The 18202-nt window shown below is 38.0% G+C and overlaps 3 protein-coding genes across 5 annotated transcripts; 2 read left to right on the top strand and 1 right to left on the bottom strand.

The window, feature by feature from the left end:
• The first annotated feature begins 19 nt into the window (after positions 1 to 19).
• On the top strand, positions 20 to 6568 carry atad5b (ATPase family AAA domain containing 5b). Of its 3 annotated transcripts, none has more exons than XM_030137645.1 (14): positions 20 to 729; positions 1787 to 2137; positions 2223 to 2319; positions 2418 to 2497; positions 2634 to 2782; positions 2920 to 3091; positions 3756 to 4015; positions 4128 to 4221; positions 4295 to 4359; positions 4448 to 4616; positions 4833 to 4906; positions 5008 to 5768; positions 5888 to 6052; positions 6306 to 6568. In XM_030137645.1, the coding sequence occupies exons 1-14, from the start codon at positions 180 to 182 to the stop codon at positions 6388 to 6390; spliced, it is 3072 nt and encodes a 1023-aa protein (XP_029993505.1). In that variant the 5' UTR covers positions 20 to 179; the 3' UTR covers positions 6391 to 6568. The 3 variants fall into 3 exon arrangements, with proteins under 3 accessions (XP_029993505.1, XP_029993496.1, XP_029993488.1); XM_030137636.1 differs by having other exon boundaries at positions 5005 to 5768; XM_030137628.1 differs by having other exon boundaries at positions 21 to 729; positions 5002 to 5768.
• A 120-nt stretch (positions 6569 to 6688) lies between these two features.
• tefm (transcription elongation factor, mitochondrial) lies at positions 6689 to 8993 on the bottom strand. The gene is made up of 5 exons (XM_030137690.1): positions 8869 to 8993; positions 8135 to 8607; positions 7684 to 7833; positions 7380 to 7558; positions 6689 to 7209 (listed from the first exon to the last, which is right to left on the bottom strand). Exons 1-5 carry the CDS (start codon positions 8912 to 8914, stop codon positions 6945 to 6947), a joined length of 1113 nt encoding a protein of 370 aa, XP_029993550.1. The 5' UTR covers positions 8915 to 8993; the 3' UTR covers positions 6689 to 6944.
• Positions 8994 to 11539: 2546 nt separating this feature from the next.
• Positions 11540 to 17741, top strand: LOC115425324 (arf-GAP with dual PH domain-containing protein 2-like). The gene is made up of 11 exons (XM_030142790.1): positions 11540 to 11814; positions 12281 to 12411; positions 13297 to 13388; positions 13646 to 13734; positions 14287 to 14399; positions 14501 to 14647; positions 15450 to 15533; positions 15608 to 15670; positions 15778 to 15855; positions 16911 to 17136; positions 17235 to 17741. Exons 1-11 carry the CDS (start codon positions 11727 to 11729, stop codon positions 17261 to 17263), a joined length of 1140 nt encoding a protein of 379 aa, XP_029998650.1. The 5' UTR covers positions 11540 to 11726; the 3' UTR covers positions 17264 to 17741.
• The last annotated feature ends 461 nt before the right edge of the window (positions 17742 to 18202 follow it).

Here is an 18202-nt window from a genome sequence, read left to right as displayed (position 1 = left end):
GAAGTTGACGTAATTATTTGTTTCTTTGCCTTCTCGTATAATAAATTTAGCTGAAAGTAAATAATAACTTGAGAAACGTGGACAAACGTTGTGTAATGTTAACGGCGCACAAAGTGACGTATCACCGCTAACGGTGGGAGGTAAGCTAGCGCCAATTCCAAAATGTCACTGGAGCTCGTATGAATGTGGAGAACTCTGTAATGAGAAACAAACTAAAACTAAACAAAAAGTGTAAAGATGGAGCGTACCCAAGAGAAGATAAAACGCAGGAGACCGAGGTAGTGGTACCCTCATCAAAACATTCAGAAAATAACAAATATGACGCAAATACTGTTTATCCGCAACAGGAGCTGAGGAAGACCTGTAGGACAGAAGATACTAAAATTGCACCTATTTTCTTGTGCTCGTCGCAGTTCAGAAAAAGTAAAAAGACAAGCGATGGCAAGCTGGATTTGTATGTAGATAAGCCTAAGAAACAAGTGCTCCCTTCCGAAAATAGTCACTTACAGCATGTGAAAAATGAACCGTCTTCAAACCCAGTGTGTCACCTGTCAGAGTCAGACACAGTGGGGACACATGTGTCCACCTGGAGGGCAAAGCTGTCCTCCTCAGCCTTGCACAGCTGTCTGCAAGAAATCCAGACGTCTAAACCGACATTTGTAGTCCAAAAAGTGTTCAACACTCTGCAGAAGAAAACCAGTCAAAGTCTGCACGATATTGCATCCACGGGTGAGATTGAGAAGCAGTTTGTGATTCATATGATCACTGTATTAATTCGTATGTTGTATTTTACTGCTGTAGATGGTAATGTTTGACCTCCTTTAAACTACTTTTATGTACACCTCTCAACCATAACATGGTACCACTGACAGGCAAAGTGGTATTAATTTAGATTTTTTTCATTCCAATGGGACCTGTCAGTTTGTGGAATATATTAGGTGGCAAGTGAACATTTAGCCCTCAGTGTGGATGTGTGAGAAACAGCAAATTGGTAAGAGTAGGGATCTGAGCAACTTTGACAAGGATGAAAATATGATGGTTAAATCACTGGGTCAGAGCATCTTCAGATCTTCTTGTCCATTCCCAGTGTGAAGTGGTTTGTACCTACCAAAAGTATCTAAAGAACAACCAGATCTCAACCAATTTGTCATCTATGGTAGTATAACATTATTACCGCCTGTCTAATATTGTGTAGTTCCTCTTTTTCCACAAAAACAGCTCTGACCTGAGGCCTAGACTCCATCAGACCTCTGAAGGTGTGCTGTGGAATCTGGACCAAGATGTTAGCAGCAGATCCCTGAAATCTTGGAAGTAGAGAGGTGAACCTCCAAGGATTTGATTTATTTGTCCAACACCTCCCACAGGTGATCAATTGTCCTGAGATTAGGGTGTCCTTTCTTAGTGCATGTTTGGTCGGTACTAACCACTGCAGACCAGGAACACCCAACAAGACCTACAATTGTGGAGATGTTCTGACTTGTCATCACCATTACAATACTGACCTGGTCAAGGTCACGCAGGTCCTTACTTTGCTAAATTAGCTGCTTCCAACATGTCAGTGAAATGGGCCATCGTAATGAACTAATCAATATTATTACCACTTCTATCAGTGGTAATAATGTTTTGGCTGATTGGTATACTGTTGATAGTATTACTGAGTATTTTTTAGTCTATAGCAGTGCTTCATATTCTGTAAGGTCATCATATAATTATATTATATAAAATATTTCGAGTTTTAAAATAATCAAACTAAACTCATCCTGCTGCTTTTTTCATCTTTCCAAAGTAAAATATCCTTCTTATACAAGCTCTCTGCCATCCCTACACAACCACTTTAAAGAGAAGAGGAAAAGAGACCACGAAAGCTTGGAGAACGTATCTAAACGTTTGAAGCCAAGCATCACTGCAGAGGTCAACGTTAGCACAGATGAGTTTCACACCTTGCCTGAGGGTGTTCAGAATAGTCCTGTCCTCTCAGTAAAAAAGCAGCCCACAAGCAGGAGATTAAGCCGCACCCACAGACTGAAATGTGGGAGTGGGAGAGTACATCTGGTGAACAACTGTGAGTCAGATTCTGAATTGATGAATCACAGTAAATCAGAGACCGTGTCACCCAATGCCTCTGATTTCCAAAGAGGTAAAACTTTCATTCAGTATTTTCTTCCAATGAAAAGGTCTTATTTACTTCCAAGGAATAAAGTTATTTTTGTTATTTTTCCCAGAGTTCAGTTATGAGAATGTTCCTTGGACAGAAAAATACAGCCCTCAGCATTCAACTGAAGTCATTGGCAATTCAACAGCCGTGCATAAACTGCATAGGTAAGTTTATTGATAATTAGCCCTCTCGTCCTTTCACTAATAAGTTGGACTTGAAATTATTGTAAATGATCAGAATCTTTTTTAATGCAATGTTCAAGCTGGTTGAAGAAATGGAAACTAAGAGCTGACTGTGATGACAGGAGAAAATTTGAGGAAAAACAACATGAAAAAAGCAATGGTATGAACAGAAGTTTTAATCCTGCCTTTAGTAATGCCTGCTTCTATTTGTGTGCCCACATGCATTAAGATTCAGTTAAATGACTTGCCATGTGTGGGTTTTGGGTTGGAAATGTAATATCTGTCGTCCTGTGCAGACTCATGGGACTGTGGAGACTTTCAGAATGAGGTGGGATCAGAGGACACCAGAGAGGAGCCTCTGTGTAACACCATGCTGATTACAGGACCTCCAGGGGTCGGAAAGACTGCCTCGGTGTACGCCTGCGCTGTTGAGCTTGGTTTCAAGGTTGGCACTGCATAAAATGCTCATGTGATATATTAAAAGGTGTTTTTCACCTTTGCAGCTTTTTTGTGACACCAGCTGCAGAGCTCTCTTAAATCCTCTGTGTGCATTTTGTTTTCAAATCTTGTGGTAATTTTAAGGTATTTGAGGTTAACTGCTCCTCACAGCGCAATGGCCGCCAAGTTTTGTACCAGCTGAAGGAAGCAACACAGTCCCACCTGGTGGAGACATCAGGAAAAGACTCACTAAAACCAGCCTTCTTCAGCAACTTCAACACCAGCAGCTGCCCAGCTAAACCTGACAGTTTACCCGGTAGGAAATGCATCTTAAAAATGTCTAATACATTCAAACAGTTTAGTTCTCTTATACAAAATTAATGTAACACATGTATAAGTATATTGTCTAAATGTAATCACAAAATGTTAGACTAACACAGATAGGGCTTGTTGTGAGGATTGCTTTTAGAGCAAAGCTAGGTGTTTTGAAGGAATCATCATTTGTATGCTCATGACTGAGGCTTCTCCAACTATGGTCCACAAAACAATTAGAGACACATCCTATCAAGACCAAATTTACAGATGGTTCACGCTGTGAAACCTAGTTCCTGGAATGTTGGGTTGAATAATTTTACTGGAAAATTAAGAAGAAGAATGATGTGTTTCACCAGTAGCCTTGGGAAAATAATGAAATTGTGCTCAAAGGTCAGCCCTCAAAACAAGCCCGACATCTATTATTCTTATATTTTCGGACAATTTAATTTACAAATGTGGTTGTAATCTTTCACATTTGCTGTTTCAACATCCTACATGTAAGTGAATTTGCTTACTGAGCAAATCAGATCACATGACGAACTGTTTACATTTTTAGCTTTTTTTGGGTTGCCCTTGTAACGTTTATCCATATTTTTGAAGAATATTTGAAGCCTCAGTTTTATTTGAAAATAAGGTTATTACCAGTAGTTTGATTCTTTTTTCAGCAAAAACTGTGGTTTCCAGAAATGTGATCTCTACTTCAAAAAAGAAACCATCACAGAACAGAAGGGGAAAAGCTAATCCAGCCACAGCCACTTTGACCAACTACTTCAAGATGAAGGCCAAAGCAGATTGCTTGCACTGGGGTGGCCCGTCATTATCTGACAAACCAGACAGCAAGACATTCAATGAGCCATCACCAGACTCTGATCAAACAGTGCCGCAGAACAAAAAGGCAGCCACATCACTCATTCTGTTTGAGGAGGTAAGCTATTTGGCAACATTGCACTCAGAGACCTGTAATTTAATGGGCATGAGGCTGTACATAATCCCTGTTTGGTCTGAGTTGATCAGGTTACAACTGTTGGCTCTCACAGGTCGATGTCATATTTGATGATGATGTGGGATTCCTCATAGCCATCAAGACTTTCATGACAACCACTAAAAGGCCAGTTATTCTGACCACCAATGGTAAATCCACACACTTTGTAATTTAGAATAAATTTGAAATCAAGCTGTGATGGTTAACAAATGTCTTTCTCAGATCATTTATTCCGAGAGAGGTTCAACTGCAGTTTAGAGGAAATTGTTTTCAAACCCCTCTCAGTGGTAAGATCAGCATGTCACCTTATGTAGCTTCAGCGTGAAAGAATTATGCAAAACTGGACTTTCATGGAATTTTTTGGTCTGCTCTAAGGCGGATGTCTGTAGCTACCTGCAGTTGGTGTGTTTGACTGAGAATGTGAAGCTGGATTTAGATGACGTCATCAGCCTCTTCAGACTGACACGAGGTGACATCAGACGCTGCCTGTTGCAGCTACAGTTCTGGGCAAACAGCAGCAGAGGCCTGTCAAAGGATCCTAGAGGTTAGTATTTATATGTTTTATATAGTTAAAGTTTAAATGCTATATATATTATACAGCATTTATGTAATGCCAATGTCATTAGAGCACAAAAAAATTTAACTGTAATCTGTGGCAGTTACTCAGAAAATGTTACTCTAAATTAAGAGCAAATATAAGTTAAAATAGTACAGTACATCTTTGCATTTCTGTTTTCAATATCTTCTCTATACTCTTCAGGTTGTAGTGGCTGCACTGCCAACATGCTGGGTCTTCAAACTGTGACTCAAAACAATCTACTGCAGCTCCTAGATGTGAGAATTATAGTACATGTCAACTTAAATGAGTTGCCCTAGAAAAAAAATATGTTTTCTATATATACTTTTTTTTTCTTTTATTCATTTTCCAGCAGCAGTTGTGGACAGAAGCACAAATGAGTAAATTCCTGAAGCCCCTACTTGAGAGCTGGAGAACAGCTGTACCCCTTCTGTACTCCAATCTGGAACTTCTTCTATTCAAAGACAGACCTATCCTGGTTAAGGCAACATTTCCTGGACCACACATTGAGTTAGCCGCCCCTAACACCCATGTTGACACAAAAAAACTGGAAGGGAATGTCTGTCAACAGCCAACTTTACCCAGCAGCAACTCTGTTAAGAACATCTCCAGGCTTAGCAGAAGAAAGCATGTTTCTATTATTGTGAATGGTGCAAAAAAAACTCACAGGAAATCTGCTCCACTGAGCCAGACTCATCAAAGAGCCCAGAGTTCAGACAGCAACACTGAACAAAGAGCAAACAGAGTGGAAGCCAACTGTTTAGGGGCTTTGACTGACTTGTTTGATCTCATGTCATACCTCGATGCAACACTGCCAGCAGCACAACCACTTATTTCAGGCCCGTGCCACCCAGGGGAGTCATTCTGGGCAGGAGCAGAGATACGGGATGGACTGCTGGATGAGATGGCAGAGGAAGATGTGAAGAGTTGTAGCCAAGAGAGGCTGTTGGAGATTCAGGCAGCTGTGGAGGGTTTGGGGTTTCACAGGTGCTGGCAGCAGGTGTCTGAGGTGTGGACTGAAGCCCAGCGATGCAGGCAGGACTCAGTGAGATGGTCAGCCCCAGCCTCTTCCAATAAACAAAAAGTTAGTTTTAGTTTTCAACCTTTGCATTTGTCAAGGTGAGTGCACTGTTTATGTAAGTCTCTGTCGAATGCAATAAAGTTTACAAAATTCGTAACTTTTTCTGTTTTTCAGTTCTCCCATGACTAATTGTAATTATTGTTGTTTTTTCACCCAGTGCATCTAAAAAGAGATATGACCTAAACAGGACAGTGCTCAGTTGTCGACCCTTCAGCCTGATGGGAAACAGACAAGCCATCAGCGTTGACTACATGCCAGTCATCTGTCTCATCTGTCGCTCTCACAAGGAACAGAAACAGCAAAAGAAAGATGACACAGAAAGGTATGTAGACACTAGACTACCAGTTTAAGCTTATATTCACCTCACAATAAGGTATTCACAATAATTGCAGATTCAAAATGAAGCCCAGTCTGATAAAAGGGCTCATAGCACGGTGAGCTAATACTAGAGTTGCAGACAGTGGATGTTTGGCATAAAGCTGTACTCTTGCCATATTAAATGAGTTAGATCTTGGCTCATTTATTTTAGATTTCAATTAAATATTCCCAGTGAATAATTATCTCCTCTATATTAGGTGTCTGAAGTATTTCAGCCACTTGGACGTGGGGCTGTCAAGATCAACACTTCGACTCCTTGTAGAAGATGTCTCCTTAAGATAAGTCTGAAGAAAGACCAGAAAGGCTGTCAAATCACCCTACCTCACTAAAACAGATTATGTAGGTCTTTTTAGCTGTGCATTTGTTTCCTGGATACTTTCAAATGAATTTAATGTTGTACATTTCAACTTATTTTATTTATATGTGTATGCAAGTCAATAAAAAAATTATATTTTTGTTACATTACTCTTGTCAAATGAAGTATTCGAATACTTAGATTGGTACATATATGCAGTACCATGAGACCACTGTAATGTTTCATTAATTTAAAAAAAAAAAAAAAAAAAGGAAAACCTTAGAATAGTAGGCAGCTTTGTCTTTATGAAACTGTCCAAATAAACCAAAGATACAAATAAAACACAAGGTTTGTTACCCATATGTTTAACATCCCCAAAAAGCAGTCCCGAGTGTTTGTAACAGTACAAATATTCAAAATTTTGAACAATAGCATCAAGCACCACAAAACCAGTTCAACGTGAATATCTCAAATGTTCTAGAGGGGCTCTGGAAACACATGAGTGTAGTGCATCATGGGGGTCCATGACCAGTCCATGTGGTTATGTAGAGGATTCACTGAGCAGCTCATAAAAAGCCACAGCCTGAAGTAGAGCGTCACAGAGTTCATCTCCACCCCTTCGGCTGCCCATCTGGAACGAATTCCTGTACTTCACCAGCATCTCCGAAGGGAAGTTTATCCTGGGAAACTTCTGAGTCACAGATTCTGTCATCAGCTGTCGCACAGTCTGTGCCCCGCTCGTCCGTGACTCGCCCACCATGAGTCCAAAGTGGCGTCCCACAGCAGTACGCATCATATTTAAAACTCTGCAGAGGAGGACCAAATGTCATTTCATGAACATTTTCATCCTCCAAAGAATCGCACAGCTGAATGCTTTGAAATAACTACACTTAAATGAATATCTTGTACGACTGTTTCTACTTTTCTGCCCTATATTGTCGAAGACAGTCAGTTGTACACAAAGGTTTTTGGTTACCTGGGAGGAATGTTGGACTCTGGTTGTGTGTTCCTGGGCTCCAGCAGAGCGAAGAGCATGGCCTCCACTGTCCTCAAGTGGGCCATGACAGGGAACAGAGCAGTATTCTGGACAGAGATGGAGGGTTTCTCAATAATGTAGAAGTCAGCTGAAGGAAGGAGATCCACAACTGCAGAAACCTAGTGGTAGAAAAACAAATGAAATGATAGTTTTCACACAAATGTAACTAAGAAATTCCTAACACTGTAGATTTTAAAACACCCAGAGTGCTTGTTCAATAATGTTAATTTCAAAGTAGCCATACATCAGTCAGGTAAGCAGATGCTATGTATGTTCCCTTCAGGAAATTAGGACATTCCAGCTGCTGCCAATCCTGAACTGTCATCCCACGATCGACGTGTGCCCAAGCGATTTTATTAGTCCCACAGATTAAAGACACTATGGAACTGGCATCCTGAGAAAACAAATCATGACAGGCAATCAGCTGAAGACTTGGAATTATAACTATAATAAATGAACGTTTATAGCACCCTTCAAAACTACCATTGCATTTACTTTATCCACAGGAACACTTCATTATCAGTTCCAAACATAATGACAGTAAATGACTAAAAGGAACGGCATGAGTTCACCAAGCAAGGAAAGTGTATCAGGAGAAAAACTAGAAAATTGCATTCATTTTTATTAAATCTCACCCAGGACTATGGTCCCAATATGTTCATTTACCAAAGGGTATCAGAGTATCAGGATCTCACCTCCAGCCAGGACCTGTCCACCTCTGGCCTGATGAACTTGGCCAGCTGAATCTTTACTTTCCTCTCTTTCTTAACCGGGTTGAGAATTGAATTGAAGACAATGACTGCACTTTTGTGCTTCAGCAGGGGGACATTCACGACACTTTCCAGGCTTTTAAAAGGTCCATTCTTGGTCCTATACTCTACAATGTTGAGCGACTTGCGGCCCCGCAGCAGTTTGACACCGGCCAGCTCTGCCTGTGTGGCGGTGTTGAGCAGCCGCAGGATGGCATCTCGCTCCTCGGAAGTATAGCAGTCATCCAGAGGTTTGCTGTCGGCGTCTCTGCAGGGTACAGAGGCGGCGATGGAGGCATTCAAGGTCTCAAAGCCGGCCACGGGAATACGGCTCCTCCAGCAGCATGTGCACTGCAGATACCGGGGCTCCAGCTCGGGCAGGCAGCCGTGTTGAGGACGTCGAAACAAGCCAGACTGACCTGCAAAATGGATGACATGACAGGGAGTTCAATGAACACGCTTATTAATAAGAATTAAAGCTTTAAGAGGCTGAAATCCACTGAAACAGTCATTCTTACGACATCAGACCCATGTGTTTAACAGAAAAAAGTTGAGTATTAATATGGTTATACGTTTGAGCTAGCATACCGGGACAAGTTAATTTACTTTAGCATCAATGGCTTGTCCATTTTAAATATTCATAAACAGTAAAAGACAGACAACTCTGCTCAGTAAAATACCTCTCTGAGCCACCGATGACAGAAACCGCCTGGCGACCCACATCATTATTTAAGAAAATAAATAAACACGTTATAGCTTTAGCTATAACATATTGTAGGTCGTCCTTTTAGTTATTGTCCGTCGCTTTTTACTCTCCGGTGAACAACAAAGACATAGTATATGGTTCCGTGTTTAATGGTAGGTGGTATCTAACAAATAACACTTTTTATTTGTTTATTATTTGGATATTTGTATGTGAAGTCATTCTGTATCATGATTGACGTGTTAAAATTAATAATTGGGTCTGTGACACACAGATAGTATTATATAAAAGTCACAGTATTTTCAGTTTTGTAGTCTGGATGTCTAGGAATATTTCCACAAAAAAAGTCATTATCTGTCAGCAGTAGTACTCATGTGTGTCCATCATCACAGTGAGTGTACATTAATGTCTGAATGCACACAGAGGTGAGACCAGCAGTGTTTACCACATATTACTATTTTTATTACTTTCATACTTTTATTGCTTGTAAATCATTGTTATGGCTACTATTAGTATTACCACTTTATCACTTTGTTATAACTATATTGAACTATACATATATACATATTGTGCATACTATAATATTATGTTATAACATGATAAGCTATATTATATGATACATGATATTATAATATTACATAATAAGATACTTATTTATTATTTTCATTATTACTGTTACTTTTAATTTACTACTTTGCCACTTGTTACTGCTAGTACTTTCCAGTATGTAATGTTTGTTTGTTTTTTTCTCTACTGTTTTTTACAGCTTTTTTTTTTATAGTTATGTTATTGTATTAGTCTTGAATTGCTTTTTTTTTCTCGTGGGGTTCTCGTGTGTAGACTCGGTGTTGTGCTGCTTTTGGAACTTCAATTTCCTGAGGGCTCTATCTAATCTAATCTAATCTAATCTAATCTAATCTAATCTAGTATTGACTTTATTTAGGCTGTATTCTACAACTGTCAAATGTAATTATAGCTTGCAACAACAGAAACTACTCCTAAATGTAATGTTAAATCCTTCCTATGTTAAAGTGCCACTGTAGGTGAAAGAAAGAGTTAATAGAGAGAAATCCACTGTCCTGCAGGAACTACAGATACCATTTGATTAGTTAATCAGTGGAGGTTTTCATCCATATATAATATCTAATTCTGTGGGAAATATTGTTTTATACGTGGAAGAGGACTAACCTAACACTTCTAGTAATTACTGTAATCGCCATGGGGGCGTGGCCATAGGCTCAACTGTCAGCTGAGTGATGGTGCTGGAAAACATCACACTGTTCCACCCTGACCTCTTATAATCAGCGGGGTCCACCAAAGAGAATAAAAACAAAATGCCAAATACTGTTACTTAACCCATAAAGACCCAAACAGCCACCGATGACCAAAACCACCTACTGATCTAAAATGTTTAATAACTTCTGGTCCACTAAACCTATCAATACATGTAAATAATTGGTGTAAAATACAGTTTGTCATCTTTTCAGGGTCATCAGATATGACCCATTTGGACGTTCAGAGGCTCCGTAGTGAGCGTGGAAACACCGTCATCTTCTACAACATTGATTCACCAGTAAAACCCATGGAGTTGGATCAACGACAGTGGATGGACACACTTGGTTTATGTTCAATTAATGCTATATTTTGCTGAAAAAAATCACTTTTTCTTCATTTTTTTTCTGTTTTTGATATAATATCCCTCAACTTTAATCTGACTTTTTATGGACACCTTCATGATTAGTAAATTAAATATAGGAAAATACCTGATATTTGTCCACTGAAAAAAGCAAAATACAGAGGATAATGTCATAATAAATGGCAAGAAATCACATAAGAAAAGTTAAACATAGAGAGAGAATATTTTTCAACTGCCACCAAAGTAGCACTGGGTCTTTATGGGTTAAAGATGCATTGCCACCACCTGCTGAAATGAGGACCAGACACATTTTCCCTCCATAAACAATCAAGTAATGAAAATCCAGCCCCCATGTTTTTCTGAATCAAAGCCGAATTTCAGTGGATTCATCCCCAGCTTTTGCCTCACCCCACTCCTGCACAAATTTCATGAAAAAGATAAACTCTGCTAATGAAGTCTAAGACATTGCTACCCTCGTCATGGATTTTAGGTTGGATTCTTTCAATATGTGCTTTCAAAGAAGCCTCTGAAAGCACACTGTTGGTATTATGGTGCAGATCAAATCCATAACTACTAACTACTAACTTTTCAATATGCCAGTATCCTCATTCCATTTTTCTCTTGCAAATTTTTCATAAGTAATTATTAATTGGTAAGGGTTATATATAATGTCTATGCCACTTGTACATTTTTTAAAGGAGAGTCAATGGCATGATCAGATTTTTTGTGTTATCTTTTGTGTTTGATGCATCAGTCTATATACAATATTTTTATAACAGGTAATTTCTCTGTATTTTAGATTTTACTTTAGATTAAATCATACCTAAATATTGCTCATTTGTTTAGATTTTGAATAGCTTGAGTATGACTCATTGTACACAATAAACTCAGTTTTCTATAACCTTACATACACTAAGTCTGTCTGTCTAAAAGTCATTTGCTCTTTATGCCGGTGACGTTTGTTTCACTTCCTTTCTCTGTTATTTCTGGACCTCTGTGTTTGTGTGCAGAACAATAAACTTTGTGATGCTGTGCTGGTAAGAGGAAACGTTAGAGGTTTACAGTGCACCCAGCAAAGAGAAGAAATTATGTTTTCCTCCTGCTTCAGGGCAGAATAGACCTGTACCGTGCAAAGTGTTGATTCATAATGGAGTTAATACCCAGCAGCTGTTTGGTTTGAACTCCATCTACTTTCACCTATGGCCAATCTGGACAGAAATAACAGAATCCTTCTTGAACTAATGCGACAGCCTGGTAACAACTTGTGTGCTGACTGTGGAGCTCCTGGTGAGTACAGCTTCTATGACCTTTTACCAGAATATTAAAATGGCTTCAATCTGACACTTAAAAGCAAATGTTTTTGTTTTACATGAAGTTTAATGAATGACAAAGAGTCGCCTGTGCCATCAGTATACGTGAACTACAACATGTTCAAAGCAATATTTAATAACCGAGTCATGATTAAACTTTGAAAAGAGGAAGAGCTACTGTATTGAGTGGTGACTTTATTGTTCCTCCCTGCTTTCAGTCACCTTTACGAATCAGGCATCAGGTGTGACGGGAAAAGCAAGAAAAAATGTGAAGTCAAACAGGCTTTGATTTCAGTCACTGTTTAAATTTTACTGCAATATAAAACGCTTTTCCAGAGAAATGAGAGGCAGTGACACTTTCATATACAGTGATTTTATTGCTGTAGCTCACTTTGTTTAGCTCTCCTCATATCTTATAAACAATCTAATAATTTCACCAACAGAGCCTGACTGGGCCTCGTACACACTCGGTATCTTTTTGTGCCTGAACTGTTCGGGGATGCATCGCAATATGCCTGCCGTAAGCAAAGTCAAATCAATACGTCTGGACCTCTGGGATGATTCACTAGTGGAGGTATGGATTTATTATCTGGATTCATCTCAGACATGTAGATTTCAGCTAAAATGTATTGTTTATTTTATAAGCATTGTATTTATGCACACAATAAGTTAATATACACTAATAATGTTTTATTCATATGTCTTTCCTTGAATATGTATTGTTTGATTTTATTTAGATTCTTATTTATTTCAGTCTTTAGGCCTATTATTTAAGTCTACATGTTGAATTAATATGTGACTAAAATAATTTTTATATCCTGAATACATACCTAAAACCTAACACATCACCCATTGTGTTAATGCTATTAGTGTAACCTTACTGTTGTCTGCAGGTCAATTCATTTAACTTTTTCTGATCAAAACAAGGTTTCATTCTATCCTTGACAATGTACGCTGAATACAATGAAACACATTTTGACAATTTTTTTTGTTTTTCAAAAGTCTACAAAATACATATATAATCACACATACTAAAATTGTTTCATGCCAACCAAGTATATTGACTAAAATAAATATATTCTACCCATTTTTAGTAAAAAAAAAAAAAAAAAGTATTTATGCTTTTTAAGTTTGAGGTCTGTACTATATAAAATATTAAAATGACTAAATATTTACTATAGTTGCTTAACAGGTCAACCATTTTATTTGATTGGGAAATCAAACACAGGTCAAACTTCCACACTAAACAATAGCAAGAATAAGTACACAGGCAATTCTATTTTATTTCTCTTCCATGTGGCGTTTGCTATTTAGAATTTTGTGAATTCTGTTTTGTAAGGTAGAATTACTAAATTAGTTAGATGACTAACCTTTAACATTTTCTCTGAGTCACATTAGTAACACAAATATGACATAATGCCTAAATATTCATTGTCTTCTTCGCACTCACGTATTTCAGTTCATGCGTGAGAGGGGAAATTTTGCAGCCAAAGCCATATATGAGAAGTCCATACCTTCCTTCTTCTACAGGCCACAACATAAGGACTGTTTGTGAGTATCTGTCAGTATATTTACCTTCTATTCACTTCATGAGCACGGTGGAAGTGAAACATGATGAGTTTAAGTGAATGGAAATGGAGAGGGTGTCACTGTTCCTGTACAGAAAGAGGAACAAACACTGATGACAAGGCGAAGTGTGTGAATTAGACACATTCATCAATGTCAGGTTTACTCTGTTAATAGATACAGGTATTCTGCTATATTTAAGCCATAGGGATGGATTAATAAGTATTTTCTTTTTATGTCAGTGTTCTTAAGGATCAATGGATACAAGCAAAGTATGACAGAAGAGAATTCACAGGAGAAACCAACTACCTTCAACAAACCTTTAACTTAGGTAAGTAATCTAGTAGTACAGACAACACCGTTCACAATCTTGTGCATTAAAGCATTTCTTCCTGTGTGGATCATCAATTACATTTTATTACCCCACCCCCCCGACAGGGCGGTAAGGGGTATTGTTTTTGGTTCGGTTTGTTTGATAACACTCTGGCAGCAAAAGTATTGGTTGAATTCATACCAAATTGGGTTTATAGATTGCCAGTGACCCAGAATAGATCTCATTACATTTTGGGAAAAGTAGGTCAAAGTTTCCATTTTTTATGAATTAAAAAAAAGAAAAATCCCCCATTTACTTATAATTGGTGAAATTTCACATGTCTATAGCAGCAAAACTATTGGTTGAATTCATACCAAATTGACTTTATAGATTGCCAATGACCCATAATAAGATGTAATTGCATTTTGGGGAAAGTAGGTCAAAGTTCAAATTTTTAATGAATTTTTAAAATCTTCCCATTTACTCATAATGGGCAAAATATGTGCAAGGGGCGGGGTTTGTTGTGCCTGGCACGACTTGTTCATTTGATATTTGATGTATTCATCTCAGACCACTATGAGGTAACACTATGGAAGAAGGGCAAGGACAATAAGCAGTTCCTGAGGAGGATCTTTCTGCTGTCCCAAAAAGACTTCACTCTCAAATACTTCATTAAAGAGGATGTGGGTAGTAATGTGGTAATGCTTTATAATTATGCACGATTTTTTGTTGTTGTTGTCATTTTAATCTAAAGTTATTAATTTATCCATTAATTGAAATTAAGTCCAAAAGTCCCAAAGATGTCATCTGTATGAAAGACCTGAATGCAGTTTTCCAGCCGGAGAAGATCGGTCATGTTCACGGTCTGCAGATCACCTACCTACAGGAAGAATGCACAAGAAATCTGTTTGTTTACCATGAGATAGGGCAGGTGAGTTCAACAACTACTATGCATTTCATCTTTGCTTAAAGCACATACAGTACTTGGCTTCACGAATACAGATTACACAACTTGTGGCATAGACACCAAACAGTCCACCTTTAAATATCAAGTCATTTTTAATTTAGATTATATCAAAGTTATCTTCTATGTTTCTGCAGAGGTTTAACTCATAAAGGCCCAAACATCCCCCACTGACCAAAGTCATCGACTGATCTAAAATGTTTATTATCTGTTGATCCATTAATTCTATCAATACATGTAAAAAATAAAAATAAAAAAAAAGTGTAAAATACAGTTTGTCATGTTTTCATGGTCAACAGATATGACCCATTTGGATGTTCAGAGGCTCCATAGTTACCATGGAAACACCATTATTGTTTACAACATTGATTCACCAATAAATCCCACAGAGGTTGATAAATGACAGTAGATGAGGACACTTATTTTATGTTCAGTTAATGATATATTTTACAGAAAAAGTCACTTTTTTTCAGTGTTCACTGTTTTTGATACAATAACCATCAACTTTAATCTGAGCTTCTATATGATCAGTACATTAATATTGGAAAATACCTGATTTTCACTGGAAAAATGCAAAATACAGAGGATTATTTCATAATAAATGGTGTTAAATCACATAAGAAATGTTAAATATTAAGAAAAATGTATCTGGGAACTGCCACAAAAGTAGCACTGGGTCTTTATGGTTTAAGCATAGAACCTAAATGCATTTAACTTCTCTGTTAGAACATTCACATTATTATACTGCCCTCTGTCTGATGTCTTACAGGTTATCGTGTCCTTTTTTAATGCTATACGGGCGACACGCTTGGCATATCTCAAGAAGAAACATTCCACGCTTCAAGACAGTGATGTGAGACAGTTTTTTAGAAGCTTTAAAGATAAGCTGGTTTATTTAAGCAGTAACATCACACGTTGTCTTTACAGTTAATACCTCAGTTAACAAGACACTGCCTCAAGGAGGGATACATGGAGAAGACTGGCCCTACGGTCTGTCATCTACCCAAATGTCCAGAAGTGTGTTGTTTGTTCACCAAATTTAGTGCTGACTTTTTTTTTTTTTTTTTTTTTTGTTATGTGTGTTTGTGTGTTTGCAGCAACGGGAGCCATTCAAGAAGAGGTGGTTCACACTGTGCTTAATGAACAGAAGACTCTTATATTTTAAGAACCCACTGGTAATTAAAAGAGCCTCTTGTGTGTGCATATGTACTGTGTTAGTGTGTGTTTTATTGGGACATGATCTTTTTGCAACACAGATTGCAGTTTTCCACTTAACTGTAAGTTAGAATTCTATTACTAGAAAAGCAACTGAAATGAAACTAATTGCACTTTTTTTAACAGTAGTAGTAGTAGTAGTAGTAGTAGTAGTAGTAGTAGTAGTGCAGTTTTATTTCAAGCACACACTCAGAGAGCAAATATTTTGGCAGTATTATGGCATACAGTTGGCATTTTTGGCTTTCTTTTGGCATTATGAAAACCTTTAGGCTTAACTGTGGTGTGATTAAGGTTATCCATAATAGATATGGAGGCACCAGCAATATATGGCTGAGTTATTGCATATGTCTGGTTAACCAAAAGACTGGGCAAAGAGCGGGATCAAGTATAGGGATGGTATGGCATGTTTTGGCTACTTTTTGGCTGGATTATCAGAATTTGGGGCTTTTCTGGGACAATTATGGCTATATTTTAGAAGTCCGCAATTAGTTTTGGGTGAATTTTGGCTTCCTTCTGGTTTGATTTTGGCTTGCCTATTTTGGGCCATTTAGGGCCCATACATCCGCCCAGAACTTTGCCAAATGGCATGCCAGTTTTGGGCCAGATTTAAGCCATAATGATTTTGCTATCTGGGCAGAATCATCAGATAACAAAAAACCATACAACATGGTCAAACAACATTTTTCTGCACGCGAAAAGGAGTGAGAAGAAGTATAACTTATTGACTCCCACTCCTTTTAACAAACTAATAATTAAATGAAATCCGCTTCCTTTGCTTTGTTAACACACATTTTTTCTGTATATTTTTACAATAACACAAAACCTCCATACAACCATTCACATACACTTTTTTGGTCACCTCACACACAATCAGATTTACATAATCATAAACAGTGATTCAGAGTGCAAACATTTGCTAACCATGTAGTCCACGTTGCAAACTAGTGTTAGGGTTTACATACACTCTGTATTTCAAGTGTTAGGCCCATCTGTGTTGTTTTTTTTCCACTGATAGGATGCTACAGAGCTGGGAGCTGTCTTCATTGGCACAGAGACCCACAACTACTCGGTTTCTGAGAGTGTCCGGAGTGGGAGGGGAGGTCGATGGCACTGTGGCATCACTCTGCAGACTCCTGGCAGGCAGTTTGTGTTTATGTGTGAGCAGGAACAGGAACGGAGAGAATGGCTGGAGGCTTTTAGAAAGGTCATCTCTCAACCCATGACGCCAGAAGACTACGCTAGTAAGACTACCAGATGGAATTAATCATTATAGTACTGACCTACTGTATATATGAGGATGAGTCTGAACCAGTCTTCCTTTGTTTGTTCTTTGGTTCAGATGAAGCTAACTTGAGAAGAGGTAAATGAGTGGAACTGTCCTAGACCTCCACCTGCGATGAGAAGTATATTTTTAGCACATAAAAGACTGGCACCTGTACTCCCAAATGATGCAACAGATGGAAAAAAAAAAAAAAATGGATATCAACTCTCTCTCTCTCTCTCTCACTGGCAGGACTGGTATCACTGCCTGCAGTTACTGTGTCCGATCATTAATATAAATGATCAGCTGTAACCCTTTGCACAGGCTATACTGTCTACCACCCTAGGACACTTTCAGTACCAAGACAGTATGCTATGTATGTGGACTAGAGGCAGTTTTTCCACATGCAACTATCTTACACATAATGAGTGCCTTGCAGTAGGATGTATGCTGTATTTATTTTAATGTAATTGTGTTACCTAGTCAATTTTAATACTGTCATTTTTACGTAGGCCTACTGTATGTGTATATCAGTATTCAAAGATTTTATACTGTTGTTCTGTATCATAAATGACTGTGTTTTAAGATGTTCTTCAGCTGAATTAATCAATCATGGGCAGGGGCAGATATCAGTCAGAAATCGCTCATAAATTAGTCTATCGATCATTTCAGAGCCATTTTAAATGTTTGTTTTATTTTCAAATAACACATCCTGTCACAGTCGTAACAGCAGGTTTGTTTAGAATGTCAGTAATACTTGTCAACGTCACTGGTCCACAAGTTTTTGTTTTTTTTTGTTGAGATTGAATGTACAAAATTTTACATACTGCAAAAAGTGCTAGTTAGCTGATGTTTTCATGCTAAAGCGTTATTCCACATATAGGCTATATTCCTTTATGTACATTTAGAATTTAGACAATAGATTTATAAATATTCCACTTGGAAGAATCTGTAAAGTAAATGTTCAGGGTGTCCCATAAGTCTCCATACATAGGAAAAATAAACGTTTCTTGACATAAACCATTTTTATTTATATAATATGCTCT

The sequence above is a fragment of the Sphaeramia orbicularis genome, chromosome 1 (assembly GCF_902148855.1).
Source record: "Sphaeramia orbicularis chromosome 1, fSphaOr1.1, whole genome shotgun sequence".
NCBI lineage: Eukaryota > Metazoa > Chordata > Actinopteri > Kurtiformes > Apogonidae > Sphaeramia > Sphaeramia orbicularis.
This window is presented reverse-complemented; position numbering and strand designations above follow the sequence as displayed.

Coding starts and splice junctions, on each gene's coding strand:
- atad5b (XM_030137628.1), top strand. CDS start 180: ATGAATGTGGAGAACTCTGTAATGAGAAACAAACTAAAACTAAACAAA. Junction 2,320..2,417: donor GCCGTGCATAAACTGCATAG/GTAAGTTTATTG, acceptor GCAATGTTCAAG/CTGGTTGAAGAAATGGAAAC. Junction 2,498..2,633: donor ACAACATGAAAAAAGCAATG/GTATGAACAGAA, acceptor CGTCCTGTGCAG/ACTCATGGGACTGTGGAGAC.
- tefm (XM_030137690.1), bottom strand. CDS start 8,914: ATGATGTGGGTCGCCAGGCGGTTTCTGTCATCGGTGGCTCAGAGAG. Junction 7,834..8,134: donor TGGACAGGTCCTGGCTGGAG/GTGAGATCCTGA, acceptor TTGTTTTCTCAG/GATGCCAGTTCCATAGTGTC. Junction 7,210..7,379: donor GAGTCCAACATTCCTCCCAG/GTAACCAAAAAC, acceptor CCTCCTCTGCAG/AGTTTTAAATATGATGCGTA.
- LOC115425324 (XM_030142790.1), top strand. CDS start 11,727: ATGGCCAATCTGGACAGAAATAACAGAATCCTTCTTGAACTAATGCGA. Junction 13,389..13,645: donor CCACAACATAAGGACTGTTT/GTGAGTATCTGT, acceptor TTTTTATGTCAG/TGTTCTTAAGGATCAATGGA. Junction 14,648..15,449: donor TTTACCATGAGATAGGGCAG/GTGAGTTCAACA, acceptor GATGTCTTACAG/GTTATCGTGTCCTTTTTTAA.